The 21,454-nt window shown below is 43.4% G+C and overlaps 4 protein-coding genes across 4 annotated transcripts in view; 2 read left to right on the forward strand and 2 right to left on the reverse strand.

The window, feature by feature from the left end:
- Positions 1-979: 979 nt before the first annotated feature.
- Positions 980-2,357, reverse strand: Firl (firelighter). Its single transcript, XM_076381797.1, has 7 exons — positions 2,211-2,357; positions 2,002-2,139; positions 1,727-1,921; positions 1,517-1,646; positions 1,341-1,458; positions 1,150-1,275; positions 980-1,076 (listed from the first exon to the last, which is right to left on the reverse strand). The coding sequence occupies exons 1-7, from the start codon at positions 2,355-2,357 to the stop codon at positions 980-982; spliced, it is 951 nt and encodes a 316-aa protein (XP_076237912.1).
- A 918-nt stretch (positions 2,358-3,275) lies between these two features.
- Positions 3,276-7,032, forward strand: Nab2 (Nuclear polyadenosine RNA-binding 2). Its single transcript, XM_076382666.1, has 7 exons — positions 3,276-3,552; positions 3,830-5,551; positions 5,628-5,781; positions 5,869-6,029; positions 6,099-6,393; positions 6,466-6,595; positions 6,678-7,032. The coding sequence occupies exons 1-7, from the start codon at positions 3,514-3,516 to the stop codon at positions 6,901-6,903; spliced, it is 2,727 nt and encodes a 908-aa protein (XP_076238781.1). The 5' UTR covers positions 3,276-3,513; the 3' UTR covers positions 6,904-7,032.
- Positions 7,033-9,983: 2,951 nt separating this feature from the next.
- Positions 9,984-11,933, forward strand: LOC143181709 (arginine-glutamic acid dipeptide repeats protein). Its single transcript, XM_076382256.1, has 4 exons — positions 9,984-10,123; positions 10,633-10,977; positions 11,060-11,140; positions 11,222-11,933. The coding sequence occupies exons 1-4, from the start codon at positions 10,049-10,051 to the stop codon at positions 11,498-11,500; spliced, it is 780 nt and encodes a 259-aa protein (XP_076238371.1). The 5' UTR covers positions 9,984-10,048; the 3' UTR covers positions 11,501-11,933.
- Positions 11,934-15,258: 3,325 nt separating this feature from the next.
- The window catches only part of Dlp (glypican dally-like), an 87,683-nt gene continuing 81,487 nt past the window's right edge, over positions 15,259-21,454 (reverse strand). Inside the window, exons 3-8 of the mRNA XM_076382255.1 lie at positions 19,433-19,575; positions 17,702-17,950; positions 17,337-17,505; positions 16,658-17,063; positions 16,403-16,572; positions 15,259-15,750 (exon numbers count right to left, since the gene is read on the reverse strand). Of these exons, the coding sequence (XP_076238370.1) occupies positions 15,398-15,750; positions 16,403-16,572; positions 16,658-17,063; positions 17,337-17,505; positions 17,702-17,950; positions 19,433-19,575 (1,490 nt within the window). The 3' untranslated portion in view covers positions 15,259-15,397. The remainder of the gene's footprint in view (positions 15,751-16,402; positions 16,573-16,657; positions 17,064-17,336; positions 17,506-17,701; positions 17,951-19,432; positions 19,576-21,454) is intronic.

The raw sequence follows: 21,454 nt of genomic DNA on the forward strand, positions 1-21,454 counted from the left end.
ACTTGTTGCTCCGTTTGTTATTCCTCTCCATCTATCTCCGATTGAACGACACCTATGGTGGGCACGTATGGCTGGTGAAAAAGTTGTCTTTGGACCTCACAGGTCTGGGAACCATTATTCTACAGATGCAATAAAATCTAAATAGGACCGTCATTAGTTTATAATGGAGTGTGACGCATGTCTGAAGCAAGGGCATAGATTGTGTTGTTGTGTCACATTTTTTGCCTTTCGAATGGAGCGTAACAGGAAATACCAAGTTTATTAGCAAGTTAATTAGCAATAATAACTAACAGCGTCAGGTAGATGCGACAAATTATCTAAACATAACGTTCAATAGCACACTATTGTGAACTCGTGTGATCGAAGATTTAAATGTCATTTTCTTTTCCTTGAGTGCTGAAAATTATTCTTCATAATTACACTTAATCATTACGTGTTAAGCATTGTCCTCTGCGATCATTTTCTTCCTTTTGAATAAACTTTAAAATATTCTCGATAGTCTTGACCAGTTTTTTAAATAAGGACATAAGTGACACTTGGGAAAAGTTGAGGTCGACAGCTGCACGAAAGAGAAAGGATGCACCGCACGAATTACATACTTGCCTTCCATGCAGCAGACTTTTGAACCGGTCTGGTTCAACATCCACGGTCAAGGACACCGTGGCTCTTGAAGGGAAAGGCCAGGATGCAGGCTGCAAGGCGATCTAGTCGTTTCTGAAGCACTTCTTTTTATCTGAGAGTGTTTAAGCAGATTATTCATCATCATCTCTCTAAATACAAAAATTGCGGATTCATCATAGTAAGCACTTCTTCTCAGACGTTTACTTCGAGAAGTAGTAAAGGACTGTATAATTCGGAGGTCACTAGACGGATTAAAAAGTGGGCAAACGTGTAGGGTTCATAAAGTATTACATCATTCATAAACTAATCGAGATTTTAAATCTCAATTTTTATATTACATTCGAGCCACCTTAAATAATTAATCTCTCGTCCAGGCGTCGCGTTCTTCTCTTCGTTTTCGGTCTACGTTAGCTAGAAAGTCCAGAATGAGCCTCATCACGCTTTCTGGAACAATTCTATAAAACACACAAAAGTATTACGATCCTGAGAAAAATAATTGGCAGAAAATTCGTTTGACGGTATTCTAACCTATTAATAGCGTTCAGGGTGAGAAGACACCTCGGTATGGAGTATTCAGTGTAATTTCTTCTTATTGCTTTGATCACTTCTCCTGCTGCATACTCTGGAGACACTACTCCGAATATGTAAGGAAACCTGCAGTCAAATACTCCATAAAAACTCCCTTAAAAATATCGTAGAATTTACCACAAATTCCTTGCCTGTATTTTGGATCCCTAGCCAGTCCAGTATTCACATAAAATGGATAAATAGTCGTGAACTGTATATTAGGTGTTTTGTTGTCCAGTCGCAGCTCTTCATGCAGTGCTTCCATCAATCCTATGAACAGTCATATATTATACTCCGTATTTTCTTCCTTGTTGACAGAAACACTTACCTCTTACTGCGAACTTGGATGAGCAATAGGTGACTTTCTGGGAGACCCCGTAAATCCCACACATGCTGCTCATACACACTATGTGACCTTTGCCATTTTGCAGCATGTTTGGGAGAAAAGCCTCGATCGTCTGGAATGAAGAGTAGACAGAAAATAGACTATAAGAGGCTTAAGTGATTATTTTTAATTAATTGCAAAGGGATAATGTACCCAGAAGTGTGATAGAACGTTGACACTAAATGTCTTTTCGATAATATCTGGATCTTGGCTCAGAAAAGAGTGGTGGTACAAAACGGCAGCATTATTGATCAGAATGGACACTTCCGGTAGCTTCATCTTTCTCATTAATCTTACAGTTTCTCGTACCTCTAGTCTTTTGGACACGTCGACGACAAAACCGTAAGCCTGAGTCGTTTAAAATGGGACACCATGATTAAAACAATGATATTCCATGTGGAGATCAATGTCTATTAATCGATCGATACTTCTCCACCGTTTTGCATTACGGCGCTCATCGTGGATCGATTCGCTTCAACATCCACATCCCAGCAGATCACCACGCAGCCCATGGAAGATAATTGAATAGCTAATTCGCGACCGATCCCGTGTCCAGCGCCTGTAATCTGACCAAAGAGTGTCCAAATCGGCGAAAATAATACAGGCTACTTGTATTCTTTATGAATTGCAAGTTTACCAACACTGTTTCGCCTAATAAATTCTTGTTTCGAAAAGGCACGATCGCTTTAAAAGTCGCGAACACCATAGCTAGAGTGATCTTCATGGATAAGAGGAAAAGATCATAAAGAAAATGTAAATGACTTGATCTGAAGATACTCGGCATCTTGAGTTACATTACTTCAAAGGGTTATGGAAATATAAATTGACCTCTCTGACATAAGAGTGATCGTGTCATTTATCGTTTATTTTGTTCACGTGCTGCAAACTTCATGAATTTCGTCAGATGATTTTATACCCTGTGATGATTTATTTATATGATTCAGTAACACTAGAGGGGATTTCCATTTCTAAATTCATCTCGTTCTTACTGAACAATGTTGCAACAATCTGCTGCAATTGTTTAAAACAGTATTGCAAATTACAGGAAAAAAGTAACAGAGTTGCGAACAAAAATATGATTTTCAGAACCTCCGGATTCGTTTGTAATAATGTTAGGTTTCGTAGCAGCTTTGCAACATTGTGTAGTCGATTCCCGCGGCAATGCAAATGTGCTACATTTTTTTAACCCATTGAAAATGTAGTTTACAACTTTCTTGCATTTTCATGAGCTGTTGTTTCCTTGAATGAATGATAATGCTTGCAAAATATGAAGTGGAGTGTTGTAGAAACGAAATGGAGGTGAAGGGGTGGCAAATGGAAGGTTAAGGAGTTAAAGAGGTGTTGAAGTGGGAACCAAGTAAAACTAAAAGAGTTTGGCCTTAAGTTAATGTAAAATAGAGTAGAACAGTGTAGAATGGTCTCAGTAGTGTCGTGTATTGTTAAGGAATAACGAGTATCTTTTGAAGAATGTTGACTAGTGACGAAAATACGAGATTCACTCGTACTCTTATCTTATTCGAAACTGAATCGATAACGAAGCATGTACCAAAAAGTCCATTGAATGATGCGTCTACCCTAGTACTTTATCCATGACGTAACCCCATGGGGCACAGTGCACAGTAGTACCTCAGGTGCAGTCTAGGTGGCGACATGATTTATTTTTAAAGATGGCGGCTCTCTCGTCGTCGTGAAGGCACACAGTTCTCATAAGGCGATAAAATTTCGCTCGTTGAATACATTAGTATTGTCATAAGTACCGTGAATGCGCACGAGATTGCTGACCTATGTAAAGCATCTCATTCGGTGGAAGGAGGCATTCTGATCCTTCGTGGCAGAGAATGTTTTTATTCTCCAATAGTTGTGATAATATCGTCGATTTCTTCACTCGACAACCATTCCCCTTTACAACGCGATTGGTTCATTAAATGTGACAGTCAGTCATGGATATACGCGGCATAGAAGTCACGAATCAATTGCGAGTAAGTAGGAGATTCCTGCTTTCTGAGGTTGGCGTCATAAACTTTTCCACACACACACACACTAATGAGTATCTGTAAATTGAAGATTCCATTGAATTATCGGGAATCCCACGTTCTAATATTCCCACAATCGTCTGGTTTTATTGTTACGTGATTCCTGACAATTTTCACTGTATTGTTGTTGCCTTTTCTTATTCTGAGTAAAAGGATAACACTATGTATATTTCAGTTTGTTGCATCTAATCCAAATTAAAGAGCCACTTTTCTCATTTTCCAGAGTGCCATACGTGCAAAGTTGCTGGAACTGGGTGTCCGATATGACGAAGAATTGCCAGATTATATTTTAGTAATGGTTGTAAATAAAAAGTCTCGCCAGCAGATGCACGATGATTTGTACTTGTTCTTGGAAAGCTGTACGACTCCCTTTGTCGACTGGTTGCACGACCAAGTGCTGAAAAAGTTACAAAAAGTCACTGTAGCAAAAAAGAAATCCTTGAGAGAGTTTGTGCCTACAGTTGTCGTCAAGCAAGAAGAGGAAAGGAAGAAGAAAAAGACTACTACCTCGTTCTTGGAAGACCAGGCTGCGAATCTGCCAGGAGATAAGCCTTCCAATAAAATCGTAAAAGATGACAAGCCATTCCATAAGCAGAGCGTGAAAACAGCCGCATCTAGTCATAAATTGGACAACAGTCAGAATAAAACTGTAGATAAGACTGTAAAGAGTACGAGTTATGAAAATAAATCAGACTGTTTGCCCAATCACACTGTTCCTCAACAACCTGTGTTGAAGAAGACACAGTCGAACGATAGTCAGAATGGAAACACAAGCAAGGAAGCATCTGCTCTCGAAACTTCCAATAGCAAGCCTGGAGATTCTCACACTGAGACAAAAGTGGACGATACAGTATCCAGGAGCCTTAAAAGGCCACTGGACACAGTAAATAGTTCTCGCGATAATTCGGAGAAAAAGCAGAACGAGGTGAAGCGATCGAAGATCGACGAGGATGAGAAAGACACGGCAGAAGACAATACGAAAAAGTTGAAATCTTGTGTTAACAAACCGAAAATTACCTCCGTTGTTTCTGTTAAGAACCGCCTCGGAATAACTTCTCCGCGCAAGAAGTTCGAGATTCACAGAGAGAAAACGGACACTGAAAGTCGATACAAGCAGAATGAAAAGCGCCCCGAGAAGCATCGGTTCGAGGGCAATCGGAATAATAACTTTCAGAGGGGGAGAAACTTCGATGCAGAGGAACGTGCAAAGAGGAACCGCGAAATTGAGTCGAAGCACGTTGACTTGGATAAAAGTACGGATGTTAAGATTCGATTAGGCAACTCCAAAGTGGAAAAGCCACCCAAGAGCGTAGAGTTAAGAGAAAAAGTGAATACTCATTTAAAGTCGAAGCCGATCGAGAAGACGACGGGTACGATTAAAGATCGCTTAGGGATCGCAAGCAACAATAAATCGCAAAAGCAACTAGGAACTAAAGAGCCCGCAGTGGAGTTCAAAAGTAAACCTCTAGAGCAAGATCGTGATACTTTAAATAACAATAAAAATATTAAGAACAGACTGGGACCACTAAAAAGTAATTTTAGGCCAGTGAGCGTTAAAAGCGGCTTCAATTCGACAGTCAGACGTTCACAGAGCAGCGAAGATGATGACTACCTCAATTTGGGAGCAGAAGAAGAGTTGGATGAGGATGAACAATCTGCTGGCAACTCTGGTCCCATTAAATCGCACATAATAGCTATAAATAAACCTACTCCAGCTAAGATTGAGAGAAAACGATTAAAGACTTTGGAAAAGACGAGCAAGGAAGCCAGCGACACTGAGGAAGTGGAAGATACCAAAATCCCTAGCAAAGTAATCGTGACACCAAGACCATTGAAACCTTTGCAGCCTACTCAGAAACGGGCCACTCAATCACTTCTGTTAAGAGCTGTTGCAGAGGCAAACCAATCTGTGGTTACCCAAAAGAATCCAGAGCCTTCTTTACTGGTGCGTAGGAAACGATTAAAATGATCTTATAGGACGATTCCAACTTTATTTTTTCTCATTGAAACGCCTATTGCAGGACAAGAAGCAGACATTAAAGCGTCTTAAACCTGCTGCTGTGCGAGACGTGGGCCAAAATTTATCGGTACATCTTAATTCGAATAAGAGATTAGTCATGGAGAAGATCCAAGTTGAGCTAAACACGGACGTTTCGGAGACAAAACCAAAGCCTTGTAAGTAAGCTTCTCACATGTGCCTAGATAAATGTATATAATGCCTAAAATTGTTTCTCTAATATATTTAGTATGTACGGTCTACAGATGTACCTCAACCAGTGACCGAAGAGCACATGGGAGTGGTGATGTCCTTATTCCAGAGGAGCGACGACAACCAAAAGTTTTTGGTTACTTTAAACGGATACAATAACAACTTGATGAAAGAGAAAACATCGTCCGACGATGAGGAGCGGTTGGAAATGGAGGTAACTAGTAACTTTGACTAGTTTTTTTAACAGTTCAGAGGCTTAATATGTTTGCTGTAACACTTGTAGGTAAATGAAGACGATGAACTTGCGCTATTAACAACCCAAAATGATGTATATGCTCAGAATGAGTCAGAATCGTCTATTTTTCAAGTAACCGAAGCGGAATGCGAGGGCGAGGCGGGCGGGAAAGAAAGAACAGAAGAGAACAACGAGAATTGTAACACTGAAAACGTTGAGAAGACTGAGGAAGTGCCGCGAAAGAGGAGAAAACTGAGCCCCATAGTGTACAACAGATCTCATTCACCAAGTCCACCGGATTTGAAGACCAGCACATTAGTGACGAACCCATTAGTAACGAAACGTGAGTAATACAACTTCCATCGCTCATTTAATCTCCAAATGTTCTATATATTCATTCATAACATGATTTCAGGTTTAGACAAAAAACCCCTGACAGAAAACACAGTGACAGTCATAGACAAATCGAAGGAGAAGTGCAGATACTGGCCCAACTGTACATTAGGAAATAAGTGCGCCTATCTTCATCCCCTTGTTATATGCAGGTTATTTTCTTTCCCATTCATTTAAATTCTCTGGGGTGCCATTACGATCCTTTAATTATTATTTCTTTGCTTTTTATTGTAGCGCATTCCCAGCGTGTAAATTCGGAGACAAGTGCGCTTACAGGCATCCTAAGTGCAAGTTCGGCCTGTCGTGCACGAAACTGGGATGCGTGTTCTCGCATCCCGCCCAGCAATGCAAATATCATCCATTCTGCACCAAACCGGCTTGCCCCTATTCGCATCCAGCGCCAGTGGCGGTGGAGACGTCGAGTCAAAGGGCGAAGTTCACGTGGCGCAGACGAGATTGAATCACAAACTTGTACAGATGTACAAACTCCCTTTACTTCTAACGAATTGTATGCGTTGGGCAAGGATACCGTCGCAACCTGGACACTCGTTTCCTGGTGAAATGGGATTTACAGTCAGCAATAACGGAATAAAGACATTGTAGAGAGATACTGCCAATATTGTATTGCATTAGGTATATAGTTAAGGGGTTTAATTGTCGGTAATTATACGGAGGTATCGAAAAGTTTGTATCCAGAGGTCTAGCGTACCTAATTTGTAGCTATTGGGTTATTGCACGAGATATGGTTAGCAGCGAGCACCAGGTAAATGTAGGGTGGTAGTAGCGATTTTTATGTAATTCTACGATGTGTTTCCTGTATAATTTGTTTGTAAATTATTGTGATAGTATTCTTGCCGACGCGTGAGGTGATCTACTTTGTACAAACCAGTGGGTGTACCCCCCTTAACCGTGAACTGTGGCAAAAATCTCGACATTTGACTTTTTAGGTCTGTGTCATATACCAGTATATTTGTATGGCCATGTAAAATTGAGACGCGCAGCTTGCATTTGTTGAATAACGATAATTAACATTTAGGGCCGTATTCTCGTCGGTTCAATACCGATTTTTTTGCGATTCGCGAATTCAGTTGAATAGGGTCGCGATTTTTCTTCGCGAACAGGTCAGTGACATTGAATATCGATGTAATATAACGATTGTTGAAGGAAAGAACGTTTTCAGTTTACTCTTCTCGCCTTTTTTTCTGGTAAAAGGCATATTCTATTCAGATGAATAGGACTAACTTCTATTTCGTGTATTCGAAATTACAACGCGAGTTCTATTTATTGAAGGCTGTGCAATAATCGTAACGATTTTTATTTTAATGGGAATAACTCGAAAGGTCTACTCATGGACAATCCACGCTGCGTACCGTTTGCGTAATTTATAATTTATATTGTAGCGCGAAAGACGAGAGCCAGGGCTTCGAGCACTTTACTACTGTTCTATACGCCATTAAAATCGAACAGCAATTAATGCGTGAAATCCATTAGGTATTACGAAGATATGAATCTTGTATAAACGATTATAAATACACGGTTGTGTCTATAACTTTTGACAAGTCTATTCACTTTCGTTATTTAATCGTAGCCTGTACCAATCGCTGCTTCATTGCGCAAGTCAGTTCATACATATGTATAATATACTTTCCATTTTTAATTACCGAAGCAAGAAATTTCTAATAGAAACAAGTGTACCAATTATTCAGACTCGACTAACATTACTTAATTCTGCATTTTAAATCAATCAATTTCCAAGCTCATCGTTCAGAATTTACTGCACAGTGGCTATTCCATTTTCATAACCAATTAACTTCCAGGTAGAAGCTAGAGAATTTCAATTATAAGTTCCCACTTTATCAATACATATTCTTGTGCACTCATGCTTGTATTGGATTTCCACGATAAAGTTGTATTTATAACGCGTACACGCACCCATAAACCATTGCGCTGCTTTGTAGCGCACAACGCGACCTTCTTTTACCTGAGCAGCAACAATAACTGACCCATATTGCAGCGAGCCTTTCAGGTGCACAATAAGAGTTTACAGAAGCATCGTGAAATGGGGGAGCTGGGAAAAACAACTGATTGAGAACGGTACATGTCAGTGAACAATGTCTTAGGCTCTTCAGTTTGCTTCTCAATCGGTGTCTGCCAGTGGATTATAAATAATGGTCCACGGAGAGTAACTGTGTTCAAAGAATTTTTTAAACTTTATCAAGAATTGTGTGCTTCGATTAAGATTTTGAAATCCATATAATTATAATTGTACTGCATGATTTCTTTTGTTTGTTGCTTTGAGAGTAGCAATAATATTGTAAATAACTTGAGACGCTGCACTAGGAGATTTAGTCTGTTTTGATAGAATTGTTCTACGGTTTACAGTATTATTTTGCAGCTGGTGACGTCACACATTTGTGGGTCTTGAAACTCGAAAATAAGCTCTGTACAAATAGGGTGACTCACCGAAGGGTTTTGAGACCCTCCAGAATACAAGATGCGCTGATTGAAGATAGGGTGCAGAGAGAATGGATAAAGATATGTTTTCCAGAAATGTAAACCTTTTGTTTGGTTTTGTTCCGTCTAGTCTCTAAGCGCTTTAAATTAACAAAACTCAGATCTTGTAAAAAATTCACTGTTCCTTGAACACCGAATTTTTATCTAATTTTTTTCAAAACAGTTGTGTGTATAAATGTAAACAATAAATATAAGAGTGCTCCAAAATCGTGCTATTGAATAATCACCTTCATAATTAATTCAACCTCAGAAAGATTGATAAAGAAAAAAATTTAGTTAAAATATTATTTCATCTCAATTCGAAGCTGACTGACCATCAATGGAAAGCTAAAGCATGCTCCATAAGAAAATTTCAGAAAATACCCCGACGTCGTTGTGAGTGTATCCTCTGGGCTTATCTTATCTCACGAATTGACACGATGCCTCTCGTCAGAGCTCTTGGTTGTTCCGTTCAGTTTTCTTCTGGGGTTCGCATAGCTAACTCGACGAATCACGTGAAGCAACATTCGCTGTTTCTTCTTCGGATCGACCCCTGACCACAGATCGCGATATTTTATCAGAATCACTTCATCGGGAAGGCTAAATGTCTGAGAATCCATAATCCGATCGCTGTTTGTAAGAGATAATTTCTCGTGAGGAAAACGTGACTTCTCACTTCGCGGAAACGTCGGTACACGAGGATTCTGAGGAGCAGGTAAGCCCAATCTTATGCAGATCTCTTCATCTGAGAGCACATATTCTTTAAATAATTTGTAATTAATTTGAGATCTTGGGAAGAGGACTCTGGAATGCCAAAATTAATCTCAATTTGCGTAATTGTGAATAGCTAGAGCTTCTTGGCTTGTGATTGGTTAAAATGTGCAAAACAAGGTAATCTGCTTCCAGGAAGCAATTCTCTGGGAGACGTCTGACTGGTGTACCTCTACCAAAAAGGTGTTCTTGGCGAAGGAGAGGGGAGGTCAGCGGCCACCCTCTCTTTACAGGGGTAGTTGTCGCAGGTCGTATAAAGCGGGCACGAGGATTATCCTGATCATTAAACGTTTCAACCTGAAAGTGTCGTCTTCGAGACATTAACAGAAGTCCCTGGCTTGATGGGTATTCGCAAGGCTGAGAAGAAGTCTGTGCTCGCCTGCACGATGGGATTAGAAGCTGAAGTCACGAACGAGGTAACCCATATTTTACTGATACTCCTTTCCTAATAGCGTTTTGATGCGTATTTGAGTGGTCGATTGCGTCTTGGAATTCAAGATAAAAAAGGGACGAATTATCTGCATTTGGATATGAGAAAAATTCACCTTGTTTCGGAATTATTAAGATAAATGAGGTTGTAATTATCTTTTCATGCAAATCGAGGGACAGTTTTTCTTCTAAAATGCACTGTAGTTATCTTTTCTTCTGTATAAGACAAATTTTACTTACTCCGAAATTTTCAAGATAAATCAGGCTGTAATTATCTAAGCAGGATGTACTTCTCCAAAAAAACACTGGAATATCTTTTTTCTTTGAGATAGTCTTCTTCTTTGTACCAAAATTGTGTAAATAAAAGAGTCTACAATTATCTTTTCTCCTGAATGCAGGAAAAATTCTTGGTCTAAGAGTATCAAGATAAAACAAGTTGTAATTATCTATTCACCGGAATCGAATTACTCACAAATCTCATAACATTAATTTACAGAAAGCTCTGGAGGGCGTGGCAGATATCCCAGAGTACCGAGAGCAGATTAATCTGGACAAAGAGTACCGAGATTTCCCGGAGGAAAAAATTTGGAGTCCAAAAGAGGAGGTTAACGAATGGGTGCCATTTTATGTGTTTATGGCTCGTTCGGTTCTAACGTTCGTCCAAGAGAGCCAGGGCATTCCCAACAGAGAAGCAATGGAAAATTCCTGTACTGGTTATGCAGAGCAATATATCACCGATATTCTTCACGACTCTGAGTATCTACCGGAAGTCGCTTTGAAGACCCTCTTCACAAAGCAGTTACCACAGAAGCTGATCACTAGGTGGACCAGTGCTGACATCGTAAGTACTTCACAAATCTAAATAAATTTCTTGGTTAGTTTTACCATTGTTAAAACTCATCAGACCATGTTCCATTTTATAGGAGCTCTTCATTGAAGGCATCGTCAGGCACGGAAAGAACTTCGCGAGCATACAAAAGGATCTTCTACCTCAAAAAGACACAGTAAGCTTCCATTTTCATTCATTTCTTCTTTAGAATTTTTTTCAATGAATTTTTTTTATTGAAATCTTGGTTATCCCGCAGAAAGACATTGTGGATTTTTATTACGCCTGGAAATGGTCCGAGCCAGCGAAGCAGCTTAGGAACTGTCGTCGAAGACGTCGAGTAAAGACTCAGCGACGCTTTCCATCGATCGGTTGCGTCTTCGGTGAATTATCCTCCCCGAAGATCGTAACTCGCAGCGTGGCTGCTGCCTCCAGGCTCTCCTCTTCCCTCAAGAAGAAAGACCAAGCGGTCCCTATCGCCACTGGAGTCTCTACTCTTGGTGTAAAGAGAAAACGAAGCAATCCTATCGTCCGATGACTCTTGAACACTAGACTGAAATATCTGCGTCTGTAAGTGTCTCACAACTCCTGCAATTGTTGGTTAATATCTGTCATAGTTTATTCCTAACTTTGTACCTCGTTGTTGCTATAGATCGTTTAAGAATCGTTTTACTCAGGCAAATAGAGATACCGTGAACGAGTACAAATTGATCTATTATTTATACTTCAAACTAGTTCGTAAGCTTGTACATTATTTATACTTCGGCTTAGCCCATAGCTTATACGCATGCACACAAAAGTAGTCTAAGGATGGATTGGTGCAGTAGGTTTAAAGATACTGGAGGGTCCACGTTCATCCATGAACGAACAAATAGGGAGGCTGAACTTGTGAATGTCTCAATTTATTACGGTCGGTCGTTAAATAAAAAATTCTCGGTAATTAGATGCTAGCACACTGTAAGAACGCAACAACGGGACTCACCCCGGGTGTCTGTACGCAAGGCGTCTTCGACGCGAGATAACGTCGTGAACTTAAGGTGTGTCGCTCGACGTGCTTCGGACTATTTCCTGTCGCGCTATGGCACATTCGTTTCGCTATTCATCCTCGATGAACCATCCTTCGACCCTCGATGTTCGACCCTCTGGGAGCTCGATGCCCTTAAGCTCAACTCGGTTGCAGTAAATCTAATGATTATCTCTGTGAAACGTGCATGGCTCGCTTAGTCCATGAAGACGTCAGTGCTCGAGAACATCTGTGTGTCATCGACCCCAAAGGGTTAAACGCGAGGGTACCTGCGGGCGTTTGAATCACAGCGCAGGCTGCCAGTGAACAAAAGCTACCAACGTTCAGTGCTGCAGCTGCTAGAAAAATGGGGAAAGCTTCCACTTGGTAAAGATACAAAAGTTGTATTATGGTGAATCCTCGCGAAATCTTGTTTCAAGTTGATGGTCCTCTGGATAGATGCGTTGGAGACTTTTGGTTCACCAGCCTGCGCTTGGTTTGAGAGTTTAGTCTTGGGTTCACAGTGTGTGGACACTTTGACAGTCGTAGGAATGTATAACAGGCAGTATCGTTGGATATATTCACACAGAACATCGGTTTCTTAACGAAATCAGTACAATTGGTTCTTAACGAGTAGTTGAACATGGGCAATGGTTCTGACGCTGATGGAAAGGAAGTGGAAACACTTCACTTTTCGGGTGAGAGTGAATTGCTCACAGCGTTGATCGATTTTGTAAATGTGAACGAATAATTCTCCACTTTGAGATGTGTGATCTGAGGTTCGACCCCTCGCACTCTATGTACCAATTGTTCCCCAAATGTGGTCCACTTTGGACCCAGTTGTAAATGATTTTCATGTAATTAAAATTATAATTATAAATAAATTCAGTGTCTTCTTATTTCAAGTCAAGGGGGCCTGAGTTTGGAAGGATTAATTACCACTTAGGGAAAGGTTAGGTGATCTACCTGAGGTCCCCTTTTACACAATATAAGTAATCTTTCCACGCATAGAGTGCAACGAGTGAATTCCTAAACTAAACCTATTAATTTACACGAAAAATCTTCGCACCTGCTTCTCGGCTAGATCATTTACAGTGGGCTAGTCTAAATACAGGCTTGATTGACTAACGATCGCGGTTCTCAGCCAATTTGCACTTGTAAACTTTCGCTGGTCGTTACCATTTACAATAGCGAATAACATAAATATATTACTAGGAGTAATAATAATAAAGAAACATAAGTGTACTTTACTCGAACGTTTACCTCTTGCGTAATAAAGGCTGGAAAGAGGAACCTCCCCAAAGAAGGATCGACCTTTTCACAAAAAAGGATCACGAGATTATTCATCAATAAGTCGCGTTGAAAACTATAAAGACGTCACAGTTCCTTTTCTACAGGCTTCTCAAGTAGAAAAGGGAACATCCCTAACTTCGAGAGTTATTTAAGTGGTCCGTAGTGCTTTCGCAATAAAAAAAACCCTGTTCCCCAACGCAGTATCCTCGCGTGGTGCTTAATTGTCTAAACGCTTTGGTAGACACCATTGCATACGTTTAATCCTGTTAATTACTTGCATCATTTTAACTTTATGCAATATGATCGTAAAACCTGCCAGAGTTCCAGCGAGTTTCTTTCAGGTCGTAAAGTTTATTGCACCCATAAAGGCTGCAAGTTCGCATCGATTTAGTAGCGGTCAATTGCTTCATCGTCAAAGCTCCAGAGGCAGGGGGATGGGGGTGGGATCGTGTTTATGCAATCTTCAGCGATGCTATTTGTTCCCCAGGGGAGACCAATCTACCGTGAAATAGTGCATCATCCTTGGATTACATTCCCTTCTATCCTCAGTGTCCCCTTCTTTGCTCCAGACTATAGAGACTAGGGGACTATAGTCCTGTATCTTCATAGTTACGATTGCTTCGTCTATCAGAGCGTTTAGGCACTTAGGCGTCCCTTTTCTTAGCAAGGATTCCGTGTGCATAATGCAGAATGCACCATACCTCTCTTTCTCAAGAAGGCACGCTTCCATCAGGATCGCGCTACCCCATAGACACACCATCACGCTCTTACGTCCACGGCAGCATATCTCGAACGCAACGTACGATTTCTTTTTTTTATATTAATTTCATTTTACAATAATATATATAATAATAATAATATAATTACAAATAAATCATTATTCGTAATATTTATTTGAATATTTCACTAGATTTGTAGAATGTCTCTTTTCACCCTCGTCTAGCTCTAGCCAGGTTGCGAGGGGGGCTAACGGCGCTTCTTTATCTTTTCTCTTATCCTTTTCCCATTTTTTTTTTCGACTTTATCACAGGAGCCCATTTTCGAACGCGTTCTCGGAGTCACGCTTTGATACATCTCGACGCAAGAGTGGCGAATGATAAAACATCTCGATCCTGTTCACCCTGCATTCCTCGCAGTCTTGTGTTCCTAACATTCCTACAGTCTCGGGGTTCGATACCTCTCTGTTCTTTTATCACTCGCCACTTTCCCTATTTACATCTCACCGCTTCCTCGACACCCTTAAATAACACCGATCAACAAGATGCTTTGTTAAGTAGGAGTAAAAAAACGTCTACTTTCGTGAGAAAATCAAACCCATCGAATTTGTATATAACGTAGCTGCTGCCCCGTGGAATCGAGTTCCCTACTACTTTCTTTCTTCGACCAGTCGCAGAGTATACCACCAGTCGATCGAACTTCTCCCTTCGAGCCATGAATCTTTCAAACGCTCAGGGGTGGCAGCTACGAAGGAAACACGACGCCCGATCAGTCCTTGCGCTTCTCGTATACTCGTTTTCATCTTTACGTATATCCAGCGCCGTTGGGACTCTTGTCTAGCCTGCACCTCGCTGCGCCAGAAACCCAGAAAGACCTCACACAGAGGGTCCAGGTCGCTACGTACTCGACATAGTACAACCAGGAGCTTTGATCCAATCTCAGTGCCTGGACTAGCACTCCCCAGTACCCCAAGTGTCGAGGGACTCCCCAGGTGGCTCGAAACGTGTCCATGACACACTATTCCTAGCCAGTTAGTGGCACAGGGAGGTGCAGTCACGTCTCAAATCCTAACAATCAGAGACGACCATAGCACTCGGCCTAAAGGCACGCTCGTCAGTCGTCAAACGTCTTGGGAGTCAGTTCCCTCTGGTTGGCTAGGTAGGAGTCCAGTCTTCTGCTAGAACGCACTGGTCCTAGGACAATGATAGTCAGTTCCCCTAGGTCGTGGCTCGGGAGCCAGCGCAAGGGGTGCACAGGTGGCGTACAGTCTCTGAGAAGTGTCCCGAAGGACGCGTTTCCGGATTCGGAGGAACTCGCCTCTAAAAGAGGGACATGTCTTTCCGTCCAGGCTCGCGTCTCGTCGAGGACGCGACAACGTTTATGAGGAATTATTTACATCGATTGTCCAGGGCAACCACATGATCACAGCCACTCAGTGAGGCAGCCACCGAACCACATAACCACTATGGGGACAAGGTACGTCGTCAGGGCCCGCGACAGGGACATCTTCTGCCTGCCAGCGCCACTGTCCGCGGTGGATGTGCTGTTGCTGTTGCTGGTAGTGCTGTCGCCGCCAGTCTTGCGGTCACCCTCGACCCTCGGTGGCACGACCTCTGGGTGGCCTGCTGGGGGAGGTTGCTTGGGAGCTTCTGGTGGTGGAGACTTCGGCTCATAGCCGGAACCCTCATTGAAACCATCCTCGTCATCGGTTATGGGGTTGTCCTGGTCTGTACCGCCCCCAGATCCGCTTCCTGAGCTGTTCCACTCTGTTTCTTCTAAAACACAGAACATGGAGAGGTGCTGTAGATAGTATAAAGCTATGTTTTAGGACTTTCATTACGAGGACTTTGCATGGGGGACAAGATACTTCCTGCAAGACAGCAGAATTTAACCTTCATGCCGCGACGCCTGTAATATTATCAGCGGTATAAATAGCTCTTCCCCCATTGAAATTTAGATACAATGACTCGCGAGACAATGCAGCCATCAGCAGGCCTGCCTTTATGACCCATGCATCTGCTTAGCGATTTTTTTATTCTGACCACATGCAACCTTCACTTCGCGACTCGACGAAGTCCAAGTTTTATTTCCGCTAGAGGCTCAAGGGGGAGCAGTAACGAGTTCATTCGGCAAAGTAGCGTTCCATTCACTCAACTGGTTATTCCGACCCGATTCGCGCGTCATTTCTAGTAACCAAAGGTACACAGTCACCGATTATAGGACTGGGTCCATTGCCTATACGCTTGAGCTAAATAGCAAGCAGTATGCTTTTACTCGGATATGCAACCGACTGGTATTTGCGCTAATGGAACACATACACGGTTTGATTCAGAGTACACGCGAGCCGCTGTCCTACCGGTAATTAAACTGTCGACTTTAATGACAAACGACTGGTTTACGCAAACTCGTTAGGCCTGACAGGTTTACCTGTGTCGATCCAGTCGACGTCCTGGCCATTGTACGCAGACTTCAGCCTGTTCGTGATGGTCGTCAGCGCGAAGATCTGATCTTTCACGATCGTCGGCCTGGGACCCAAGCTTCTCACTTCTGGATTCAGCGTCTGGGTCTCTCCGTTCGATGAAATAGGGTATATGTACCTGCAGCACGTAGACCATCCTTCCAATGAAACTTTGCTCAAGCATTGAGCAATGCTAGTCTTGGTGGGAATGGAAAATCACTTACTTGTCAACGTGAGTACCATTCCAGCACTCCTTAGTGTTGCTAGGTGGCACCACGAGGCCATCGTTGCAGAGCTTATAAGGCAGGTAGACCCAAAACTGCCTGGAGTCCCTGACCCTTTGCCGTATTTCCTTTACTAGCTTGTCCAAGACCGCGGCTCCTGCGACATGGTCATCTGTAGACGATTCCTGGTCGAAGTTCAACGACTCCAGCTCCAGTTCCCGATTGTCACTTCGCCTGCGTCGGCCCAGCACAGGCCTACCACAGCCACTGAACACCTTCTGCGACACCTCGTGGCTGCTCTCCTGGAAGTTCATGATCGCCTCAGATATTTTCAGGCCGATGGGCTTCATCAGCATCTCGATGTTGAACGGGCCCAACAGTCGGTCAGCCACCTTGTCCACGGCCTCTGGAATGAAAATTGCGATTCCTTCTTTAGAAGGGGGTAACTGCAGCTAGACTAGGTCAAGATAGAAGGTGTCCTCTGATCGCCAAGCCTCTGGAGGCTTCCAAGGCGACGTTCGAGGAACTCGCAGACCTTCAGACTGTCTCCATCAGAGTCTTTCCCACGCGAGGAGCAATAAATAAAACGGTCAGCGTGTTCTATCGACTCCAGCGATCATATCGGGCCGCGCTGGCCTGTAATTGCGGAGACTGGAACAATGGACAGGAAATTACTCACCGACGAAGTGATTCCATTCAGCATCCAGAGCTGCATGCTGGGCCAAGCAACCCTTCATCACGTTGGTACACATGTCGCCGCACGCCAGCACATTGCCAGCTATCCCGCTGCACGACGGGCAGACTGTCATCCTGGTGAGCGCAGCTGCACAGTCTGCTGACGGTTTCAACTGTTGGCACAAAACGATTTTCGGGTTGTCAGGATGGACCACGCAGAACAGTCGAGGTGGATTCTTTCAAGGGATACTTTAGAAGGATGCAGTGAGTACTTGATATCAGCTTGGAGCTGTTTCTAGTGTCTTACAAGTGATGGGTCACGAAACTAGGGTGGTCAAAGGGTATCAGAACTTCAGCTTAGAACCTCACCGACTGCATATTCTTCAGGATATCCGCAGCCACGTTCAAGGCTTGACTAAAAGTCCTGGTAGCGACGAAGGACCTCTTGATCTGGACTCCCAGCTTCTGAGGTGCATCCCCAAACGGTCTCATCGCGTTCATATGATTCCGAACGCACTCTAGGTACTTGCTGTTGAATTTATATTGGCTATTGAGCACCGTGAACATTTTCTGATACAGCATGTTGAAGAAGTTATCCATGGTGACGTCCAAGTTGACCTGTAACCACAGAAGGGGACTACGAGTTCAGTTCAGGTCATAAAGTGTACTGTAGCCACAAGTGCAGTAGCTCATGAGGACAATGGGGATGAAGGAATAATACTGGGCGATCATATAGTAGGATTTCCCATGCATAGGTTTCGGTTAGTATCCATTCGAAACAGAAACAATTCTACAGTTCCGCGGGAGCGTATTATCCAGCCCAGCGATGAAAAAGGAGGGGAAGGAATCCTCGATAAATTCGAGTTCTGCGATTCGGCGTCGCGAGACGCGATATATCGCAGATATAAATTCGTTAGCTCCAGCGACGCGCGACACGCCGCGATTGCAACAATAATATATTCATGCGGGGCCATTTTCGAGCGCGCCGTGCACGTAGGCCAACCTGAACAGGTCCAAGTGGCGCCGGTGAATAATTCCGCCCGATTTGAATGACAATCGACCCTCGAAATGTCGTCTCGATTCCCATTCCACCCTCTCGTACACTATCTCCGTTCTCTTTCCTCTTCGCCTGTTTTTTTTTTTACGACCGATACGACGTGACGAGCTGATCTGACGATCCTACACGCGTGGCACGTATGACAGATAGTAATGGTTGTTCGATCCTCTCCGTCTGTTTGAGGGGAAGCTCTTGTGGATATGATGTGATTCTGACGAGCTTACAATCGCTTTGGACATTGATAATACTTGCGATTTTTACTGTCTTTGTAAATTATTAATTAAATAATAAAGCACTAAAATATCTTTTTGAAATGGGAGGAACTATAGACTCTACTTGGGCTCAAATTCAGTTACAAAACCTCTAGTTCCCACTTGACCTGATAAATTATATTGGTGCCCTGAGTGAGTAAATCAAGATCGTTTGATAATTATAGAAAGTCATAAAAATTGATGACCCTAGCACCCCTGAAGGGGTCGACCCCAGATACTTTCTGGTCCCTTATCAGTAGACGTCGCGATCCTCAGAACGCCAAAAGCATTGATTAAACCAGACTTCGCGCGTGACCCTACCAACCCCTATCGCAGGACCAGGTCCCGTTACTCGCGGTTAAACTCGGGGCTGGACGAGGGTCGTATCGTTCGTCGAAAGTTCGACCCAGGGCTAGAATAAAAGGGAGGGTTCGGGGATGGTCGCGTAGGGTAAATTCTGTCGCCTTTGAAAACTGAGTCCGTCCCCTCGCCATCGATTTTATCTTGGAATTTGATTCGTTGCGTCGCGCCAACAACGACGCTCTCGCAAGCTTCGAGGGTCAAGGGGTTGCGCCAGTATGGGGCTTTTTTGTCAAAAAGAATTGATTTTTTGTGTCAGTTTTTTCCTTCAGATAAAAAATCCCATTTTGAGCCCGAGAGCTACCTCCACGATGAAACACAAGCGAGTAGAAGTGGCGGGGGAAAGAAGGGGATGAAAAATTAACGGACGATTGCAATCTTCAGTTGCAATAACGCTGCACTGTGTCAAAGGATGAGTAAACGAAAACTCACCGTTCCCTTCGCGTAATAATTCTCCAGCTCTTTGAACAGGTCCGTGAAGAGGTACGCGTTCTGCTCGTAAAGGACGCCATAGGTTAACTTGAACATCTCGTGGAAGGACCTCTTACTCTCCGTTAAAAGTTCCTTGAAGAAACCTGGAAAAATAGAAAGTGGAATTTGCTTATGCAGAGGGGTGAATAAAATTGCAGTTATTGCTCCTAAATACGACATAAGACCCAGTAACTTCTCGTTATATGTTCGCCAGCTTTTATTCTTTACACGTTCGTGTCCCCACCACTTGAAAGAAATTCCTGAAACCTGAAAACAATCAGCTCCAGTTCGAGGGAACCGAGAATCGCCTCGATATATGTTCCCAAGCGATGAACATATAACGTGAACTTACTGTATATACATAGTTCTGCTTGGCGACTTGTCCCCCAATGTACACGCACCTCAAAACTTCCCCGATCAATTCTCCCCGCCGCAACAGCGCAATAAAACAATCACTCGCGCCCTGTAGTAAGCAAAATAAGTTCGTAACTCGAGCCACCCCACTGGTCGCCAGTCTCGCCGATAATCATTCAATTGGAAAGCCGACCTCGTTTAACGCCGTTTGTTCAGCGTCCCCGGGGTCAAAGAGTCTCGATCGGATTCCAGGGCAGGAAAAACTTCGCAGGTGTTCGACGTCGGGCCGACGACAATGGCGACAGCTTTTCCCACCCCAAGAGCAATTGCGGTGGCCGCCGCCAGCCACCCTCGACGACGCGTACCCTCCTCACGGATGTCGGAACCCTGAACCCGTTCTTATCGTCACTTCAGCCACGAAGAATGTGATTAAAATTCCTTTTAACGACAGTCAGGGGGAGTGAGAGCAGGTACGAGCCCCTGTGTAACGAATCGTCGCCGACGCCTAGCGAAAAGCTCGAAAGAGGAAGGAGGCACTTAGCGCCGCGACGACTGGCTGCCGTCTCGAGCTTTTAATTCGCGATACGCCTGTCGCCAGGTTCGGGACTAATTTCCATCCTATCCTTTGCGAAAAATCCTGTCAGGTTCAGGACCCTCCGCAGTGAAGAGATACCGTGATAAATCGTTCGGTATCGCGACTGAGAAGCCTGGCTCTTGAGGTCACTTATTGACTTGCGAGGAAAAAACTTGTCTCGCTGGAGACAGTAAATGTGATAAATTGAATAAATAATGAAGAAAACATGTATTCTGAGATTAAAGTGGAAGGAGGTGTAATTTGACGCTTTTCTGAGCAGCCGTTCGTATTGCTCCGAAAAGAAAGTTCCTTGAATCGGGAATGTAAGGCTTGATTTATGTTCTACGAGGTCCTAGGAGCAAGAATATGTATACTTTTGAGGGGTTTACAGTGCTACTCGTCGAGATAATCGAAGATAACGGAGCATTCGTATCGCTCCAGAGCGTTCGTGTCGCTCCGAGAGCTGATAATGGAATTTTTCTCAAATCCCTACCAGGGAATATCACTGGAACCTCGACTGCTTTTACAAGTGATCAGACAGCTACCTTTGACTCGAGCCATCGAATGTTTAACAAAAGCCGACGACAGTGATCGAAATCTTCAACAGAGTTAATGAGCCCAAGGGTGAAGGATCAACAAGGCTCACTCCTTTTTTTTACAGATACTCTGCCATCGTTTCCCTCGATTTTCCTCGACCCTCCACCGCCTCTGTCGCACACTCCCTCGCTTTTCCCCCTTTTTCCTTTCGCCTGCCGGTTTCACATCATCTCCCTTTCCATCCGCCCTCGCCTGTCCCCACCCCCTGCTCTCATTCTCGCTCTCTCTGTCACCGTACTTCTGTCGCGGTGAGTGGCGGGCAAAGTGGGTACGTAGCTAGATGCGGCTAGGTAGTCGCGCCTCAAAGGAAGAGCACGGCGGCCATCAGAGAAGCCGCGGTCGGTGGAAAGGGCGCGAGAAAGATTGAAGCGCGAATAGAGAGACCAGCGGAGGGAGACCAGCTGGCGCGAACTCGCGCGCCGTCGAGTAATTTCGTTAATGAGAATATCGTTAAGGGC

Source organism: Calliopsis andreniformis, chromosome 7 (assembly GCF_051401765.1).
Source record: "Calliopsis andreniformis isolate RMS-2024a chromosome 7, iyCalAndr_principal, whole genome shotgun sequence".
Lineage (NCBI taxonomy): Eukaryota > Metazoa > Arthropoda > Insecta > Hymenoptera > Andrenidae > Calliopsis > Calliopsis andreniformis.